The 20,258-nt window shown below is 41.9% G+C and overlaps 1 protein-coding gene across 2 annotated transcripts in view; it reads left to right on the plus strand.

Annotated features, from left to right (window-relative positions):
- The window catches only part of edem3 (ER degradation enhancer, mannosidase alpha-like 3), a 77,548-nt gene that overhangs the window by 47,282 nt on the left and 10,008 nt on the right, over window positions 1-20,258 (plus strand). The window contains exons 17-20 of one of the 2 annotated variants that reach the window (XM_072573667.1): window positions 262-453; window positions 8,400-8,565; window positions 12,447-12,632; window positions 14,181-14,222. In XM_072573667.1, the coding sequence (XP_072429768.1) occupies window positions 262-453; window positions 8,400-8,565; window positions 12,447-12,632; window positions 14,181-14,222 (586 nt within the window). The remainder of the gene's footprint in view (window positions 1-261; window positions 454-8,399; window positions 8,566-12,446; window positions 12,633-14,180; window positions 14,223-20,258) is intronic. The other variant, XM_072573669.1, reaches the window with a different exon arrangement.

Genomic DNA, 20,258 nt, shown 5'->3' on the forward strand with positions numbered 1-20,258 from the left:
TATTAATTTGCTCTGTCAGTGAATCAGAAATATTCTCATCTTTTATTAAAGAAGGGCCAAGCCAGGGAAACAGAGAAAACAGGGAAATGTGCACAACTTATACCCGGGTGCTGAGGGAAACTAACTTTGAACTTATGCTAGTAATTAGACAATGCATTTTCAGCAGATGAAAATAAAAGGATGAATGCCAAATTGCTACTGTCTTTTAAGGAGAGTGAATTCAGTAATGAATGAACAGTGTATTGCTTTTCTCCTCCCCAGGCAGCCAGTGCACATGATGCTGAGGATGGCCTGCGCTTTATGCAGGAGATGATTGAATTGTCAAGTCAGCAACAGAAGGAACAGCTTCCACCTCGAGCTGTTCAGATTACCTCCCATCCATTCCTTGGTAGAGTGGTACTTACAGCTGGACCTGCACAGTTTGGAGCGGAACTTTCTAAAATTAGCAGTGGGGTATGGAGCCTCTAGGACTCTCCAATGATGAAATATTTATGCATATATAAAATACAACATTTGCCAGTTTTTCTTTAAAATGAAATTAGACTACCTTGCAATAATTAGTGTTAGAGTAAGTTGATTTATCTAAGAGAACCAAATATTAACTGTTCCACTTTTCAGTGACTTGGTAAATTTATTTAACAACATTGTTTAAATATGAAATAACGTTACAGCTGTACTTAGGGAGGATATTTCTTGGGAATACATCCAGGGAAGTTATTTGGGTCAAATTGAGAAATAAGAAAGGACCACCTTATTGGAATTATACTATAGAGCCCATAATAGTCAGCTGGAAATTGAGAAACAAATTTGAAAGGAGAGCTCAGTAAGAATAATAGGGTGGTAATGGTAGGGAACTTTAACTTTCCAAACATAGACTGGGACTGCCATAGTGTTAAGGGCCTCGATGTAAAAATTTAAACATGTACAAGAATATTTTCTGATTTAATATGTGGATGTACATAGTAGAGAAGATGCAAAACTTGACCTAGTCTTGACCTAAACTTGAACTGAGGCAAGGCAGGGTGACTGAGGTGTCAGTAGAGGGCCACTTTGGGGCCAGTGACCATAATTCTATTAGTTTTCAAATAGTGATGGACAAGAATAGACTGGATCTAAAAGTTGAAGTTCTAAATTGGAGGAAGGCCAACTTTTCACGGTATTAGACAAGAACTTTCAAAAGGTGATTGGGAGCAGATGTTTGCAGGTAAAGGGATGGCTGGAAAATGCAAAGCCCTCAATGAGAAGAATCCAAAGACAGTATGTTCCTGTTCGGGTGAAGGACAAGGCTGGTAGGTGTCGGAAATGCTGGATGACTAGAGAAATTGAGGTTTCCATCAATAAAAGGATGGAAGCATGTATCTGGTATTGTCAGTAGAGATCGACTGAATCCATGGAAGAGTATAAAGACAGAAAAAGTATACATGAGGGAAATCAGCAGGGCAGAAAGGGGACATGAGATAACTTTGGCAAATAGGGTTAGAGAGAATCCAAAGGGATTTTTCAAATATATGAAGGATAAGAGGGTAACTAGGGAGAGAATAGGGCCTCCTAAAGATCAGCAAGGCAGCCTATGTGTGGGACCTCAGGAGATGGGGAAAATACGAAATGAATGTTTTGCATCAGTGTTTACTATGGAGAGAGGTATGGAAGAGACAGTACATGAGGAAATCAATAGTGACATCTTGAAAAATGTCCATATTAGAGAGAAGGTGCTGGGCATCTTAAAGTGCATAAGCTTGGATAAATCCCTGGGACCTGATCAGGTATACCCTAAACTCTATGGGAAGCAAAGGAAATGATTGCTGGGCTCCTTGCTGAGATCTTTATATTATCAATAGCATTGGTGAGATCCTGGAACACTGGAGGTTAGCTAATGTGGTGCCACTATTTAAGAAAGGTGATAAAGAAAGGCCAGGGAACTATAGACCAGTGAGCTTGACATTGTTGGTGGGCAAGTTATTATAAGGAATGCTGAGGGACAGGATTTACATGTGTTTGGAAAGGCAAGGACTGATTAGGGATAGTCATTATGGCTTTATGCGCAGGAAACCATATCTAACTAACTTCTCTAAGGTTTGTCATAGTAGACTGGTTAGCAAGGTTAGATCACATGGAATTTAGGGAGAACCAGCTGTTTGGATATAGAACTGGCACAAAGATAGACAGAGGGTGCTTTTCAGGTTGGAGGCTTGTGACCAGCGGTGTGCCACATGGATCACTGCTGGGTCCACTACTTCTCGCCATTTATATAAATGATTTGGATTTGAACATAGGAGGTATGGTTAGTAAGTTTTCAAATGACACCAGAATTGGAGGTATAGTGGACAGCAAAGAAGGTTACCTCAGATTACAACAGGACCTCGATCAGAGGCCATTGGGCCGAGGAGTGGCAGATGAAGTTAAATTTAGATAAATGTGAGGTGCTGCATTTTGGAAAGGCAATGTAGGGCAGGACTTATATACTTAATGTTATATACTTAATACTTAATGTCCAGGGGAGTGTTGCTAAACAAAGCAACCTTGAAGTCCAGGTTTAAAAATTCCTTGAAAGTAGAGTTACAGGTTACGATAGCGAAGAAGGCGTTTCGTATGTTTCTTTTTATTCGTCAGTGCATTGATTATAAGAGTTGGGAGGTCATATTGCAGCTGCAGCAGTTCAAGCATGTAGCTATCTTTTCAAGGGCGACTACAGGCAGGTAATGAAAATGCTGGCCAGCCAGCAACACTCATGTTCCTCAAATGAATAAATAAAACAGGGTGTAGCAGTTGTTCATCTTCCAGCACATGCTGACAGTGCTGTAAACTTGGTTATTAAGGGATACAGAGGACATGTCCAATATTTCCCTCCTTCCTGCTGGGAATTTTATGACATCCATTCAGCAATTGCCCTGGAGTCCCGACAGAAGTCGGGATCAAGGTGCATAAAAAAAGTGTGTTGGGAGCCCATAACCTATGAAGTTATAAAAAGCAGCATAATTCCTGAGTTTTGTGTTCCATTTTAGTTGTTATTTTCTATTTTCCTGTTTTGGTATTCTGTACATAAAGTCATTGGCCCTTCTTGTTTTAACTTTTGGCTTTAAAACTTCATTTGAATTGCACATTTTGAGCATCTTGCGTAGATATCTTGATCAGACAAGAATACAGTATCTCCAAATAATTAACATTTCACCCAATTCAGACACTAATGTTCTACCATTTCAGCTTTCTAATCCTGATAGTACGTCATATTTCTCATAAACATCTTGCCCCTTCCTATCACCTTTATATTCACCCAGTACGACCATAATAATGCACGCACAGAACTCCAGATGCTTGAAATCTGAAACACAAAGTGTTTGAGAAATGCAGCAGGTCTGGCAGCATTTGCTGAGGGAGAAACCGAGATAGCATTTCAAGTCCAGTGATCCTTCATTTAGACTCAAAACATTAACTCTGTTTTTCTTTCTTTAGGTGCTGTCAAATCTGCTATGTTTTCCAGCACACTTTTTAATGAAAATTTGCAATTGTTCAAATGTTTTTATTAGTTTATGTAACCCTGCTGCTATAATACTAATCCTAAATCATTGTTGACATATTTGTATATACAATATCTCTCCTACTCAGTACATTAAAGGCAGACTCTCGCAATAGAGTCATCGATGTACAGCATGGAAACAGACCCTTCGGTCCAACCTGTCCATGCCGACCAGATATCCCAACCCAATCTAGTCCCACCTGCCAGCACCCGGCCCATATCCCTCCAAACCCTTCCTATTCATATACCCATCCAAATTCCTCTTAAATGTTGCAATTGTACCAGCCTCCTCCACTTCCTCTGGCAGCTCATTCCATACACGTATCACCCTCTGCGTGAAAACGTCAGGGAAAACAGCCCCAACCTGTTCAGCCTCTCCCTGTAGCTCAAATCCTCCCACCCTGGCAACATTCTTGTAAATCTTTTCTGAACCCTTTCACGTTTCACAACATCTTTCCAATAGGAAGGACACTAGAATTGCATGCAATATTCCAACAGTGGCCTAACCAATATCCTGTGCAGCTGCAACATGACCTCCCAACTCCTGTACACATTACTCTGACCAATAAAGGAAAGCATACCAAACGCTGCCTTCACTATCCTATTTACCTGCGACTCCACTTTCAAGGAGCTATGAACCTGCACTCCAAGGTCACTTTGTTCTGCAACACTCCCTAGGACCTTACCATGAAGTGTATAAGTCCTGCTAAGATTTGCTTTCCCAAAATGCAGCACCTCGCATTTATCTGAATTAAACTCCATCTGCTACTTCTCAGCTCATTGGCCCATCTGGTCAAGGTCCTCTTGTAATCTGAGGTAACCCTCTGCGCTGTCCACTACACCTCCAATTTTGGTGTCATCTGCAAACTTACTAACTGTACCTCTTATGCTCACATCCCAATCATTTATGTAAATGATAAAAAGTAGAGGACCCAGCACCACTCCTTGTGGCACTCCACTGGTCACAGGCCTCCAGTCTGAAAAACAACCCTCCACCACCACCCTCAGTCTTCCACCTTTGAGCCAGTTCTGTATCCAAATGGCTAGTTCTCCCTGTATTCCATGAGATCTAACCTTGCTAATCAGTCTCCCATGGGGAACCTTGTTGAACGCCTTACTGAAGTCCACATAGATCACATCTATTGCTCTGCCCTCATTAGTCCTCTTTGTTACTTCTTCACAAAACTCAATCAAGTTTGTGAGACATGATTTCCCACGCACAAAGCAATGTTGACTATCCCTAATCAGTCTTTGCCTTTCCAAATACATGTACATCCTGTCCCTCAGGATTACCTCCAACAACTTGCCCACCACCGACGTCAGGCTCACCGGTCTGTAGTTCCCCGGCTTGTCCTTACCACCCTTCTTAAACAGTGGCACCACGTTTGCCAACCTCCAGTCTTCCGGCACCTCACCTGGGACTATCGAAGATACACATATCTCAGCAAGAGGCCCAGTTTCCCACAGAGTTCTTGGGTACACCTGATCAGGTTCTGGGGACTTATCCACCTTTACCCATTTCAAGACATCCAGCACTTCCTCCTCTGTAATCTGGACACTTTGCAAGATGTCACCATCTATTTCCCTACAGTCTATATCTTGCATATCCTTTTCCACAATAAATACTGGTGCAAAATATTCATTTAGCATCTCCCCCAATTTCTGCGGCTCCACATAATGGCCGCCTTGCTGATCTTTGAGGGGCCCTATTCTCTCCCTAGTTACCCTTTTGTCCTTAATATATTTGTAAAACCCCTTTGGATTCTCCTTAATTCTATTTGCCAAAGCTATCTCATGTCCCCTTTTTGCCCTCCTGATTTCCCTCTTAATTATACTTCTACTTCCTTTTATACTCTTCTCAGGATTCACTCAATCTATCCTGTCTATACTTGACATATGCTTCCTTCTCTCTCTTAACTAAACCCTCAATTTCTTAGTCATCTAGCACTCCCTATATCTACCAGCCCTTCCTTTCACCCTGACAGGAATATACTTTCTCTGGATTCTTGTTATCTCATTTCTGAAGGCTTCCCATTTTCCAGCCGTCCCTTTACCTGCGAACATCTGGATCCAATCAGCTTTTGAAAATTCTTGCCTAATACCGTCAAAATTGGCCTTTCTCCAATTTAGAACTTCAACTTTTAGATCTGTGCTCCCCCACTAACACCTCAGGCACCTGCCCTGCCTTATTTCCCAAGAGTAGGTCAAGTTTTGCACCTTCTCTGGTAGGTACATCCACATACTGAATCAGAAAATTGACTTGTATGTACCTAACAAATTCTTGTCCATCTAAACCCTTAACACTATGGCAGTCCCTGTCTATGTTTGGAAAGTTAAAATCCCCTACCATAACCATCCAATTGTTCTTACAGATAGCTGAGATCTCCTTACAAGTTTGTTTCTCAATTTCCCTCTGACTATTAGGGGGTCTATAATACAACCCAATAAGGTGGTCATCCCTTTCTTATTTCTCAGTTCCACCCAAATAACTTCCCTGAGTGTATTTCCGGGAATATCCTCCCTCAGCACAGCTGTAATGCTATCCCTTATCAAAAATGCCACTCCCCCACCTCTCTTGCCTACCTTTCTGTCTTTCCTGTAGCATTTGTATCCTGGAACATTAAGCTGCCAGTCCTGCCCATCCCTGAGCCATGTTTCTATAATTGCTATGATATCCCAGTAGTGTAATTTAGTAATCACTTTAATTTATATCCATCCTTTTTAAGATGTTAAGATATTTAAGTTGCATAAAGTAAGATCCATGTATGTAGAAACTATACATAGAAAGATGTAGAAAATAGGAGTAGAAGGAGCCCATTGAATATGTTCTGCCATTATGATCATGGCTGTTCCTCGATTATCATATCATACCACTCTCTCACCATCCCCTTGACACTTTTAGCTTCTAGAAATCTGTGTTTCATTCTTGAACATTTTCAGTGACTTTGCCTCCACAGCCTTTTGTGGTAGAAAATTTCAAAAGTTCACCCTCTTGAGAATGTTGAAATTTCACCTCAACCTGATAAGTACCCCTTTATTCTGGAACTGCCCTGTTAGGGGAACATCATCCCTCTATGCAGTCTCTCTAGCCCTATCAGAATTTCATATATTTCAATGAGATCCCCTCTCGTTCTTCTAAAACTCCAGTGAATACAGGCCCAGTCAACCTTTCCTTAAATTTACGCACACATCCAGGTGTGGTCTCATCAACCTGTACAGATGCAGTGAAACTTCCTCACTCTTCTCAAACCCTCTTGCAATAAAGGCAAACATACCATTTGCCTTCCTGTCTTCGAGAGTCAGGGGACAGCTGTGAGTGTAGTGACATCACTATAAAGAGGAGGTAATAAGGAAGCTGAAGGTGGATAAATCATCTGGATCAGATGGACTATATCCCAGAGTTCTGAAGGAGATAACTGAGGAGATTGTTGAGGCATTGGTGGTGATCCTTCAAGAATCACTGGAGTATGGGAGGGTCCCTGTAAAATGGCAAATGTAACACTCCTGTTCAAGGAAGGAGTGACACATTTCAGTTCAGTCAATATATTCATACTCTATAATATTTTTAATAGAAACATTCCATAATTCTGAATTTCACACCATTTAAATTCTATTTACCAAATTAAGTAATCGTGACAGTGACAATAATTATTAAAATATAGTAGAACGTACTTTGTCAGCTGAGTTGCAGGTGTTTGCAAAGAAAGAAAGGATTGGGTGGGCCAGTGGATGAAATGTTTCAATTTCCCCACAAAACTTTGAATCAAAATCGATCTGTTAGTTTATAAAAGTCCTACCTGCGTAGTCCGAATCCACTTTTGAAGGAGCACTGATCTCCAGTGTAAAGCAGCAAAACATTGCCATTAAATTAGTCATCTCACTTATAGATTCCATCATGTGTCTGGAGAATGCCACCTTGATGTAATTAGGGCTTCTCTCCTGAAATTGGAGGTGAAAGCTGGCATTTATTGCTGGAGTAGAGCAGAGGGAGCTTTGATCTGAATTTACATGTGCTGTATCCCATCTTTTGTCTCTGTGAACCAGTTAGGTGTATATTGTGGAGTTTCCAAGGCTTCAGAACTGGTTTGAAGAAGGGTCACTGGACTCAGAATATTAGTTCTGCTTTCTTTCCACAGACACTGCTAGACCTGAGTTTTTGCAGTAATTTCTGTTTTTGTTTGATCTTTCAGCTGATGCAGTCTTTTAATTAATAAGAAGTAAAACAAACATTTAGCTGTGCTGTCAGCTAGCTAATGTTACTCTTCTTTAAGGTCGAATCATCAAATAGGAAAAACATTGTAGGTGGTACTTTATTGAACAGAAAGTTCATAGTTTTATTTTACCTTACATGTTTTGAAACTTGTACAATGAGTTCACTGCTGCAAGGCTTCTCTCAATTGCTATTGTGACACAAACAACATGAGGTTTCTGTCCAGGTCACAACAGTGAATCAAGAGAATCCCTATGGGAATGGTACTTCCCAGTGTCTACTTCTGTCATGCCTCCAGACCTGATTACAATCTTCTCCGTACTTCCGTTTTAAAATGTGATGGATTCTGCACACCCATCGTTAAGTCTTCAATTGAATAATAACTGAGAGTTCTGAACCACTGGACTGACTAGCAGAATGGTTTAAGAGGCTTCATTCCTCCTGCCTTGTCAAGCTCAGAGTTCTTGAGCTGAGAATGGCAAAACGTTGCCAAACAGACTTTGTAGAAGTTAAACTCAGACTACCTTATTGGAGTTGTAAACCTGTCAGATTGTTGCTTAACTACTTCATTTACAGTCTTTATATCAATTGTACTTTCATATGACAATATAGATTGGCCTTGAAGAAATTTTTCACTGTAAAATTTGACTGCATGTTTTTCTAAATTCTTGATAGGTACGTGGTTTTGTTGCTAAATGTGAACCCTATAATGGCTGCTCAGAAATATTAAATCCTGAATCAATCAAAGGAAAAATTGCTCTGATGCAACGAGGCCATTGCATGTTTGCTGAGAAGGCACGGAATGCACAGAAGGCTGGGGCGATAGGTGGCATTGTCATTGGTAAGGAATGCAGTTCTTACTTTAACATTTTAAGTGATGTTATACATATTTATGTATATACTGTTGAGAGAATTATCATGTCCACCTGATTATTACAGAGTTGAAATAGTTTGGGATTCTCTGATTGTTAGTGATTCATATTGCTGAGTGAAGATTCACACTAGTTAATTAGGTGATATAATATCCAACGCACAAGTTGCATCTTAATGCTTGTTTAGTTTTATCTGCAAACCCAAAATAATGTGTACGCATCTTTTTACTGTGTTCCCTCATCAATATAACTTCCGTGCTTGTGATCGTAATGCATTATCCCTCCTAATCCCCTTAACCCTGCTGCAGGCTTACCATACAGCTAACCAGACTGTTCTCTTCTAATACCTCTCCTCTGTCATTTCACTGGATGGGTATTCCCTCATTTGATTTCAGTCTTACTTATCCAGTCATAGCTGTAGACTCTCCAGCAATATCTGTGTACCCTGTAAGCTCTCAGGGGGTCAGTTGGCTGTTTGCAATGCAGAGTGATGCCAAGAGTGCAGGTTCAGACCTCACCAGCTGAGGTCAACTTGAAAGTCCCGCTTTCTCAACTTCACCCCTCATCTGAGGCACAGTGAACATCCAGTTAAAGAGGAAAAACATCACCAGTCATCTATCTATCTTTTCTATTTCTAATGAGAGAGTAGCCATGTACCCGGTCTCTGCACTGTTACCTTTGGATTCATCTGAGGACCCCTCTTTGGCTGTCTGCTCTTCCTCACTTCCATGCTTTATCTTCAGATGTAAGATTAATTAATGAAGCCCAGCTCTACCTCTTATCATTTATCTTGAACCTTCTACTGCTTCTCTGTTGTTAGTCTGATTTTTCAAAATCCTGTCATGCAGAAGCTACAATTTCCTTGGCTAAATAGCGGGAAGACCAAAGCATCAGCCCCACCACAAATTCCTGGTACTCTTGCCAATGATCCCATGCCTCTCCTTGCTTTCTACCTTTGGTGAACTAGAGCATTCACAACTTTACTGTCCTGCTCAACCTTGAGCTGAGCTTCCTCTCTGAAATGAAGACTACTGACATAAACCTCCATCGCATCGCCTGCGACCACCCTCACCTCATCCCATCTGCTGCTGTAATCTTCAATTTTGCTTTGTCAACTCCAGACTGAATTTATTTTAGTTCTGAAGAAGGGCCACAGGACTCATAGCCTTAACTCTGTTTTCTCTCTATAAATGCTCCCAGACCTCCTGAGTTTCTCCAGCAATTTCTGTTCTTCTTTATTCTATTGTTTAATTCCATACTACACCTTTAGTAAACTTCAATTCCTGTAAGATTACAGCACTTCTCATTCCTTCAACTCTCCCCTCACCATCCTTCATATATTTTCGGTTTCAAGACATTTCATCTTTAAAAATGTTCATGATTTGGAGATGCCGGTGTTGGACTGGGGTGTACAAAGTTAACAATCACACAACACCAGGTTATAGTCCAACAGGTTTAATTGGAAGCACACTAGCTTTCGGAGTGACGCTCCTTCATCAGGTGATTGTGGAGGGCTCGATCGTAACACAGAATTTATAGCAAAAATTTGCAGTGTGATGTAACTGAAATTATACATTGAAAAATTAATTGTTAAGCCTTTCATCTGTTAGAATACTGTGATAGTTTCACTTCTTCTTTCATGTGTAAATCACAAAACCCTTTTTTTAAAGTTGCATTCTCGGGTTAGCTGTTAACAATGGTGATAGCTAGATAATATGTTGAAGGTGTTAGCCCCCTGTGTTTTCGGTCTATGACCTGATGTTTAGATTGATTCTAATCTAAAACGTGAGATCTGAGCTCAAAAACTGTATGAATTTATGTAAAACTCTGAGTTCTACATGAATGTATGTGATTTTTGAGCAAAGTGCAATGTAACTCTGCAAGTACAAATTCACCACACGAAGTGTGTGTGTGTGGTTAAAATGGTGATCACCTGTAATGTGACCTGAACCCAAGGTCCCGGTTGAGGCCCTCCCTATGGGTATCGAACTTAGCTATCAGCCTCTGCTCGGCCACTTTCCTCTGCTGCCTGTCCCAAAGTCCACCTTGGAGGATGGTGACCCGAAGGTCCCAGGCTGAATGTCCTGGACCACTGAAGTGTTCCCCAACTGGGAGGGAACCCTCCTGTCTGTTGATTGTTGTGCGGTGCCCATTCATCCGTTGTCGTAGCCTTTGCTCGGTTTCCCCAATGTACCATGCCTCCGGGCATCCTTGCCTGCAACGTATAAGATAGACAACGTTGGCTGAGTCACATGAGTACCTGCCATGTACAAGGTGGGAGGTGTCCCCACGCGTAATAGTGGCATCTATATCCACAATCTGACACACCTTGCAGCATCCACCGTGATACAACCCTGTCACGGTGGACGCTGCAAGGTGTCAGATTGTGGACATAGATGCCACTATTACGCGTGGGGACACCTCCCACCTTGTACATGGCAGGTACTCATGTGACTCAGCCAACGTTGTCTATCTTATACGTTGCAGGCAAGGATGCCCGGAGGCATGGTACATTGGGGAAACCGAGCAAAGGCTACGACAACGGATGAATGGGCACCGCACAACAATCAACAGACAGGAGGGTTCCCTCCCAGTTGGGGAACACTTCAGTGGTCCAGGACATTCAGCCTGGGACCTTCGGGTCACCATCCTCCAAGGTGGACTTTGGGACAGGCAGCAGAGGAAAGTGGCCGAGCAGAGGCTGATAGCTAAGTTCGATACCCATAGGGAGGGCCTCAACCGGGACCTTGGGTTCAGGTCACATTACAGGTGATCACCATTGCACTACACAGACACAGACACACTCTCACATGCACCCCCTCACAGACTTAAGACACTACACACACGCACACTTACACACACACACGCACACTTACACACATTCACACACTCAACCCTCACCCCAGACAGACACACTCACACACAAAGACCCACATGCACACACATTTTGTGTGGTGAATTTGTACTTGCAGAGTTACATTGCACTTTGCTCAAAAAACTGCATACATTCATGTAGAACTCTGAGCTCAAAACTGCATGAATTTATGGAAAACTCTGATTCTAATCTAAAAAGTGAGATAACAATGTAAACATCAGGTCATAGACAGAGAACACAGGGGGCTAACACCTTTAACATATTGTCTAGTTATCACCATGGTTAACAGCTAACCCGAGAATGCAACTTTTTAAAAAAAAAAGTGTTTCGTGAAAGAAGTGAAACTATCACTGTATTCTAACAGATGAAAGGCTTAACAGACAATCAATTTTTCAATGTATAATTTCAGTTACATCACTGTAAATGTTTGCTATAAATTCTGTGTTACGATCGAGCCCTCCACTATCACCTGATGGAAAGTCGCTCCGAAAGCTAGTGTGCTTTCAATTAAACCTGTTGGACTATAACCTGGTGTTGTGATTTTTAACTTAAAAATGTTCATCCTCTTAAATCCCTTTCAAAGATCCTTTGGTTCTTATTTAGCCTTTGAAAGATGTGCCTGAGTTTTTGATATTTCTGAACATTTGAATCTGTTATGTTGAGTCTATTTAAAATTTTTTCCTGAAGCACGTTGCTGGGAGCCAAATCGAGAGAAAAGTAATCTTGTCTTTAATCAATTAATGTGCTTTGTGATTGCCCCAGTGCCTGAAATGTAAAATACTGTAGAATTAACATTGCTCTAAGTGACATCAATTATAGTTTTTTAAAAAAGGATTAAATGTAAAATCTCATTTACTCTTCAACCCTCACCTATTAGCTTTATCATGAAGTATAATAAATCTTCAGTAAACCCAGAGAATTTTGCATGTCCAGGTGTACACTGCAGCTGTTATAACTGAATTTGCTATTGGGCAGATGACAATGAAGGAAGCAGCAGTGATACGGCTCCCCTTTTCCAGATGGCTGGTGATGGAAGGAGTACTGATGATGTTACAATCCCAATGCTTTTCCTCTTTAATAAAGAGGGGCATATTATACTCAATGCCATGCAGGAGTACCAGGAAGTGGAAGTGCTGCTGTCAGATAAAGCTAAGGATAGAGGTAAGTTTATAAAGTAACAGCAAATGACCTTTCATTTATAAATTGAATAAAATGAATTGTCCTAATATTCATCATTCTTTAAATGTAGGCTCCAATCTGAATATTTCCACTATGTCCAGCTTGGCAAATTCAGTTATCTTTCTCTATTTAAGAAGTAATAATTGTGGTGAGGAGATTTTAGTTTGGTTTTGAGAAATGCAAAGCTCCTTGGGGCAGCTTTTCTTTGAAAACCTTTTCATAATCACACAGAATGTGGCTTAAATAAACCCTTAATATTATGATCAAAACATTAGACTGTAAGGACTGTATAACTGGATCAATAAACCATATACCACAAATATTAACTACTAAAGCATGTGAAGAAAAAAGAAACATTTATTCATTCACATTGAATGTGGACACCATTGGACGGCATTCGTTTCTCATTCTTAATTAACCTTAACTAGATAATTTCAGATGGCAGGTAGAAATCATAGATTTCCTTTTAAAAGGACGTTGATCAGCTTTCATTTGCATGGTCACCATTATTGATGCTAGATTTTTATTACAGATCTGTTTCATGACTGAATTTAAATTTAGTTGGTATGGTGTGATTTTAAACCCCTATGTTAGTCTCGGCCTTAGGATTGCTAATACAGTAATTCACTTTTTAATGTACTCTATCCTAATTTTTCTTGAAATTTTCTGGTTTTTTTCTTTAAAAATCAGTTGGTACCTGCCGTTGTGTAGATTTTGGGCCTGGCCATCTATAATTGGTTTGGAAACTAAGTTGTAGAGATTTGGATTGGATTTTTTTAAATGGTTTTCCATCAATTGTGGCTCATTATCTGGAAGGTTAATGTGTTTGTTTTGTGATTTTACTTTAAACCCAGCCATGCACGACTCTATTTTTAGAAGATATTGCTAAATCGTGAGGGGATTAGCCAAATGTACAGTGCTCCATTTCTCAATAATGCCTCTGAGAAGCTAGCCCTTGAGCAACTTGCTGCACTCAATTGTGGCCCTAGGCAAAGATTTAGTCTTCTGTATTAGAATAAAATAATAGAGATGTACAGCACGGAAACAGACCCTTCGGTCCAACTTGTCCATGCAGACCAGATGTCCCAACCTAATCTAGTCCCAAAGTATTCAAGTGCCAGCAGAGTACCACTTAGTGGTGCTGCATAGGTCACTGATTTAGGAAAATTACACACATTTTGCTGACAAAGCTAATGATATTAAATAAAGCAGGGCTGGGTATGAGATATTGTCCTGTCCTACTGATCTAAATTTTTGTTACAAGTCATGTTTTTATAGACTCTGCACATATGTAGGAGTTTTTTTGTACAAATAGCCATGAAATGAACATATACAGATATTTATTTAGTGGGCTTAATAGTCACAAAATTGGATAGAATTCATAGGCCAAATTTAATCTATGACCTGGAGTTTCTCTATATAGAAGTGTGTGTGTGTCCAGCTGTAGAATAATGACAGATTAATTTTGAATAATAACCAGTTTGCATGACACTGTTTTTCTTTTTTGCATCACGTGGATAAACATAACAGCCACAATTATTAAAGGTCAAAGAATTACAAACTACATTAGCAGTAAGTAGTTTTCTTCAAATACGCCATTATTTTTGTTGTCCAAGTACATCAACAGTAAGATAATTTCTAGCACCCTACCGTATCCTGCAGTAAAGAGACTGGCTGGCTGTTTTGGCCTTCGTTGATGCTACCTTGAACCATCTACCACTCGGTGTATCATAATGATATTCAGATATTTATTCATTCAGCTTTCCTCCTCCTTCCCTAGGGAAGTATATTCTAAACAAAGAACTGTGGATGCTGGAAACCAGAAACTGCTGAAAAATGCTGCAGTTCTGGCAGCATCTGTGGAGAGAATGCAGACTTTGGAGTTCTGGGAGAAGGCTCACTGGACCCGAAACTTTAACTCTGCTTTCTCTCCACAGATGTTGCCAGATCTTGAGTTTTTCTAGCAATTTTTGATTTTGAAGCATATTCTAACTTTGTTCAGTTGCTTCCCCATAGCAACACAGCTGAGACTTGGAACATAAGTGTATGAACAATCCTGAAATCCAAGGTCATGCTTTAGTTTAACCCTGAGGTTCTGGGGTCTCGTGGGGAAATGATATGAGGAGAGAAGCTATTGAAGGAAACTCTGTAATTGGATAGCTGGGTATGAAACTAGACAACTGATATTGCAACCAGCTACTAGAGAAGGTATTGTGTGAGAAGGATGATGTAGAAATTTTGAGAGGGACTGAGAATGGTGATGGGATATGGCTTAGCTTGATCTCAGTCACACAGGATGTCCTAGTCATACAGCATGGATCCAACCAGTCCATTCTAACCATAACCCCAAACTAAACTAGTCTCGCCTGCCTGCGCTTGCCCATAACTCTCCATACATTTCTTATTTAGGAACTTCTCTAAATGTCTTTTAAATGTTGTAACTGTACCTGCATCCGCTACCTCCTGTGAAAGTTCATTCCATCCGTAACTTTAAGAACAATGTCATGCTTTGACAGGGACAGAAACTTGTTTGAAGGGATTTAAATATGGAGTAGCATGGTTGCCATTCTGGGACGTAACATTCTTAAGGATTTTGTGGAAGTAAGGAAAGTTGGATATGAAGCAGTAGTTTGCATGGATAAGAGGTTGTGTGTCAATTATTTTGAGGAGAGATGTGATACTGGCAGATTTGAAGGGGAGGGTTAGTAGCTTGAGAGAGATTACAACTACAATTAGCTAACCAGGGAGCCACGCAGGACAGTTGAGTGGTCAGCAGTTAGGTGGGAATAGGGTTCAGAGGACAGAAATTCGATTTCATGGATAAGGTTAGTTCAGAGTGAGAAAGCAGGGAGTTGAAGAGAAGGACATGAGTTCAGCTCCAGGGCAAAGGAAGTGGGAAGCTGAGGGAGATTAGTGAAAGGGGCGGAGGCAGCTAAACAATTGGTCAATTCTGGCACAGTGAGCAGTTTTAACATGTGACAGAAGGTGAAGATGCTTGACGTAATCCAGCCAGATCTGACAGTGAATGATTAAACATTAAAGTAAAATTAGAAAATACAGAGATGGCAGATGAATCGAACAGTACTTTTATATTGGTCTTCACTATTGAGGTTCAAGTAACATGCCAGAAATATGACTAATTCAGAAAATAGGAGGAAGAAAATTGTAATCCCCAAGTAAGTGGTAGTGAGTAAATTGTTCATGGCTGTGGGCTGGTATGAGTCGAGAGTGAAGTGCTGGAAAAGCACAGCAGGTCAGGCAGCATCGGAGGAGTAGGAGAATCAACGCTTCAGGCATAAACCTTTCATCAGGAATGAGGCTGGTGAGTCAGGACTGAGTGATAAATAGGAGGGGGGTGGGATTGGGGGCAAGGTAGCTGGGAAAGTGATAGGTGGATGAAGATGAGGGAGAGGGTGAAAGGTCAGGGGGTTGTGATGGACGGGTCTGGAGGGCGGTGCCGAGTTGGAGGCTTGGGACTGGGATAATAGGGTGGGGGGAGTGGAGAATGAGGAAGCTGTTGAAATCCACATTGATCCTGTGTGGGTGCAGGATCCCAAGGTGGAATATGAGGCGTTCTTCCTCCATGCATCGGGTGGTAACGGTCTGGCGGTAGAGGAGGCCAGCGCCTGCATGTGCTTGACAGAGTGGGAGGGGGAGTTAGTGTTCAGCGGCGGGGTTGATGGTTGTGGGTGTCCCAGAGATGGTCTCTGAACTGATCCACAAGAAGGCATCCTGTCTCCCTGATGTAGAGGAGACCGCACCGGGTGCAACAGATGCAGTAGATGGCATTGGGAGAGGTACAGGTAAATTTCTGACGGATGTGGGGCCTTGGCGCCTTGGACGGTGGTGAGGGGAGTGGTGTGGCTGCAGGTTTCACATTTTCTGCAGTGGCGGGCAATGTGCCAGGCGTCAAGAGTGGGGTGTGTGTTGGTGCGGGGATGTGGACCTGATGAGAGAGTCACGGAGGGAATTTCAGAATGGTCTTTTCGGAATGCTGATAAGGGTCGGGAGGCAAATATATCTTGGGTGGTGGGGTCTGTTTGGAGGTGACGAAAGTTGCGGAGGATGATGCATTGTATGTGGAGGTTGGTGGGGTGGGAGGTGAGGACTGGGGGTTTCTGTCCTTGTTGCATTGGGAAAGGTAAGGTTCAAGGGCGCTGGTGCATGAAGTAGAGGAGATGCACTGGAGGGCATCGTTAACCACGTGGGAAGGGAAGTTGTGATCGTGGAAGGAGGCGGCCATCTGGTGCTTTCTGTGGTGGATTTGTGCCTGGGAACAGAGGCGGTGGAGGTGGAGGAATTGGGAATAACAGATGGTGTTTTTACAGGAGGTAGGGTGGGAGGTGATGTAGTCTAGGTAGCTGTGGGCTTGTATATGTGCGTGGTTATTCGGTCGTAAGAGACAGTGATGGAGAGGTCCAGGAAGGGGGGAGGGGGGAAGAGGTGTCAGAGATGGTCCAGGTGAATTTGAGGTCAGGGTGGAAGGTGTGGGTAAAGTTGAACTGTTCAACCTCATGGGAGCACGAGGCGGTGCTGATACAGTCATCGAAGTAGCAGAGGAACAGGTGGGGTGTGGTGGCAGTGTCACTGCGGACAATGGACTGTTCCACTTAGCCAACAAACAGGCAGGCATAGCTGGGGCCCATGCAGGTGCCCATGGCTACCCGTTTGGTTTGGAGGTAGTGGGAGGATTGGAAGGAGAAGTTGTTAAGGGTGAGGACCAGTTCAGCCAGCCAGATGAGGGTGAGAGTAGAAGGGTAGTGGTTGAAGATGAGGGAGAGGAAGAAACGGGGGCTTGGGGATCTTCGTGTACAGGGGCTGGATATCAATGGTGAAGCTGAGGCTTTAGGGGCCGCGGAAAGGAAAATCTTGGAGCAGGTGAAGGGGATGGATGGTGTCAAGAACATAGGTGAGGAGTTCCTGGACCAAGGGGGACAGGATGGTGTCGAGGTAAGAAGAGATGAGTTTGGTGGGACAGGTGCAGGCTGAGACAATGGATCGACCGAGGCAGTCAGGTTTGTGAATCTTAGGAAGTAGGTAGAATCGGGCAGTGCAGGGTGAAGACTGTGGCTGGGACATCCCCAGAGGTGATGAGGTTGTAGATGGACAAGGGATCCTTCCACATCTGTCAGAAATTTTCCTGTACCTCTACCAATTTCATCTACTGCATCCGTTGAACCCAGTGTGGTCTCCTCTATATCGTGGAGACAGGACGCCTTCTTATGGATCATTTCAGAGAACATTTTTGGGATGCCCACGCCCACCAACCCCATCGCCCTGTGGCTGAATGCTTCAACTCCCCCTCCCACTCTGTCAAGGGCATGCAGTCTTTGGCCTCCTCCACTGCCAAACCATTATCACCTGATGCATGGAGGAACAAAGCCTCATATTCTGCCTTGTGACCCTGCAACCACATGGGATAAATGTGGATTTCAACAGCTTCCTCATTTCCCCTCCCATTTCACCCACCTAGTGCTTTAGCAGCTACCTTCCCCCCCCAGCCCAGACCCACCAGCCTCATTCCTGATGAAGGCCTTATTCTCCTGCTACTCGGATGCTGCCTGACCAGCTGTGCTTTACCAATACCATCCTCTCTACTCTGATCTCCAGCATCTGCAATGCTTGCTTTCTCCTGTGGGCATCTAATCCAGAGCATTAGATGAAGCAGTTGCTACGTTGGTTAGAATTGTACAAGGCTTCCTAGATTTGGTGAACATTACATTAGACTAGAAAATGGCAAATATAAATCTTTTAATCAAGAAGGGAAGAAGACAGATGAAACAAACTGCATAGGGCAGTCAGCTTCACATCTGTCAGAGGGAAGATGTTAGATAATATTATTGAAGACTTGCAGCAGGCCACCTAGAAAAGTGTAGAGCCACCATGGTATTATAAAAGTGAAATGCATGCTCAACCAATTTGATAAAGTAGGAGCAGAAGGTCATTCAGCCCCTTAGGTCTGCTGTGGCCATTCATGGCCGACTTGTTAACCCTCGACTCCACTTTCCTGACTTTTCCATAATAACCCTTGATTAAAACTTACATCTATTTCAGCCGCAATATCACTAAACCTCTATCCATCTAATATACTATGTCTAATACTATGGGCTTGTACTAAACAGCCTACCATATGGTACATTATCAAACTCCTTTTGAAAATCCAAATAAGATTCATCTTTATTCCCCTTTATCTGTCCTGCTTTTTGCTACCTCAGAGAATTCTAGTAAAATTGTCAGGCATGATTTTCCCCTTCAGGAAGTCCTATTGACTGTGCTTGTTCATATAATGTATTTCTGAATTGTTTGCTATTACATTCTTTATGATGCACTTCAACATTTTCCCAATAACAGACTTTAAACTAATTGGCCTACAATTGCCTGTTTTTTGTCTCCTTCCCTTTCTAAATGAAAGTATTACATTAGCAGTTTTCCAATCCTCTGCGTCTTTTCCAGAATCTTAGGATTCTTGAATAATTACTACCAGTACATTAGTTATTTCTGTAGCTATTTCCTAGCTACTTCCTTTAATGTCCTAGGACTTAGTGTAATTGTTTGAAATAGTAACAGATGTTGTGGATAAAAGGGAACCAGTAGATGGACTATAGAGTCAGTTCTGCTATGACTCTGTCGTTCCATTCTCATGCAATTCCGTGTTACAAGAAAATCGCATAATTGATTACAACCAATACACACTTTAAAACTTTGCACTTTAGAAACAGTGTCCTGAGTTCGACAATCTCATAACAACAAATTTGCTTTAATGAAACCCGTGTTATAGCAACATGACCTGTATTTAAATTTCTGGAAGGTATTTGGTAAGGTGTCAGAGTAAAGTTCATTTGGATGATAAAATAATAATGGCTAACAGACTTAATATATTGGCATTAATCAGAGATCTACAGCACAGAACAAAATTGTGTCTGTGCCAGTCAAAAAGAACCACCTAACAATTCTAATCTTATTTTCCAGAACTTGGTGGTCCATTGCCTTGAACGCTCGGCATTGCAAGTGTATGTCTGAATACTTTTTAAATGTTATGAGGGTTTCTGCCTCTACCATCTTGCAGGCAGTAGGTTCCAGATTCCCATCACCCTCAAGTGGGGGAAAGAAAATTTCTTTATATCCCCTCCAATCCTTCTTACTTCCTTTCTGAATTTGTCCCACTGCTCTAACACAGATATTCCCACAGGTATCGGCTCCCAAGCCACTTTGGCTAAATCGAACTGATTTTGTTAAAGTTGCTATTCCCCAGTTTAGAACCTTGATTCATACCCATCCTTATCCTTTTCCATAACAATCATGAATCTAATGGAATTATGATCACTGTTTGCAAAATGCTCCCTCACTGATAAATTCAACCACTTGCCTGGATTCATTACCCAAAATTAAGTCCTGGACTACCCTGTCTCATTGGGCGTTCTACATACTGCTTTAAAAAGCTCTCCTGGATTCATTTTAAGAATTCTGCTGCTTTTAAACCTTTCACACTGTGACTGCCCCCATTTAATGCTGAGGAAGTTGAAATCCCCTACTATCATTACCCTATTATTTTTACACTCCTCTGAAATTTGCTCTTCTATTTCTCTGACTGTAAGGAGGCCTGTAGTA

The sequence above is a fragment of the Chiloscyllium punctatum genome, chromosome 7 (assembly GCF_047496795.1).
Source record: "Chiloscyllium punctatum isolate Juve2018m chromosome 7, sChiPun1.3, whole genome shotgun sequence".
Lineage (NCBI taxonomy): Eukaryota > Metazoa > Chordata > Chondrichthyes > Orectolobiformes > Hemiscylliidae > Chiloscyllium > Chiloscyllium punctatum.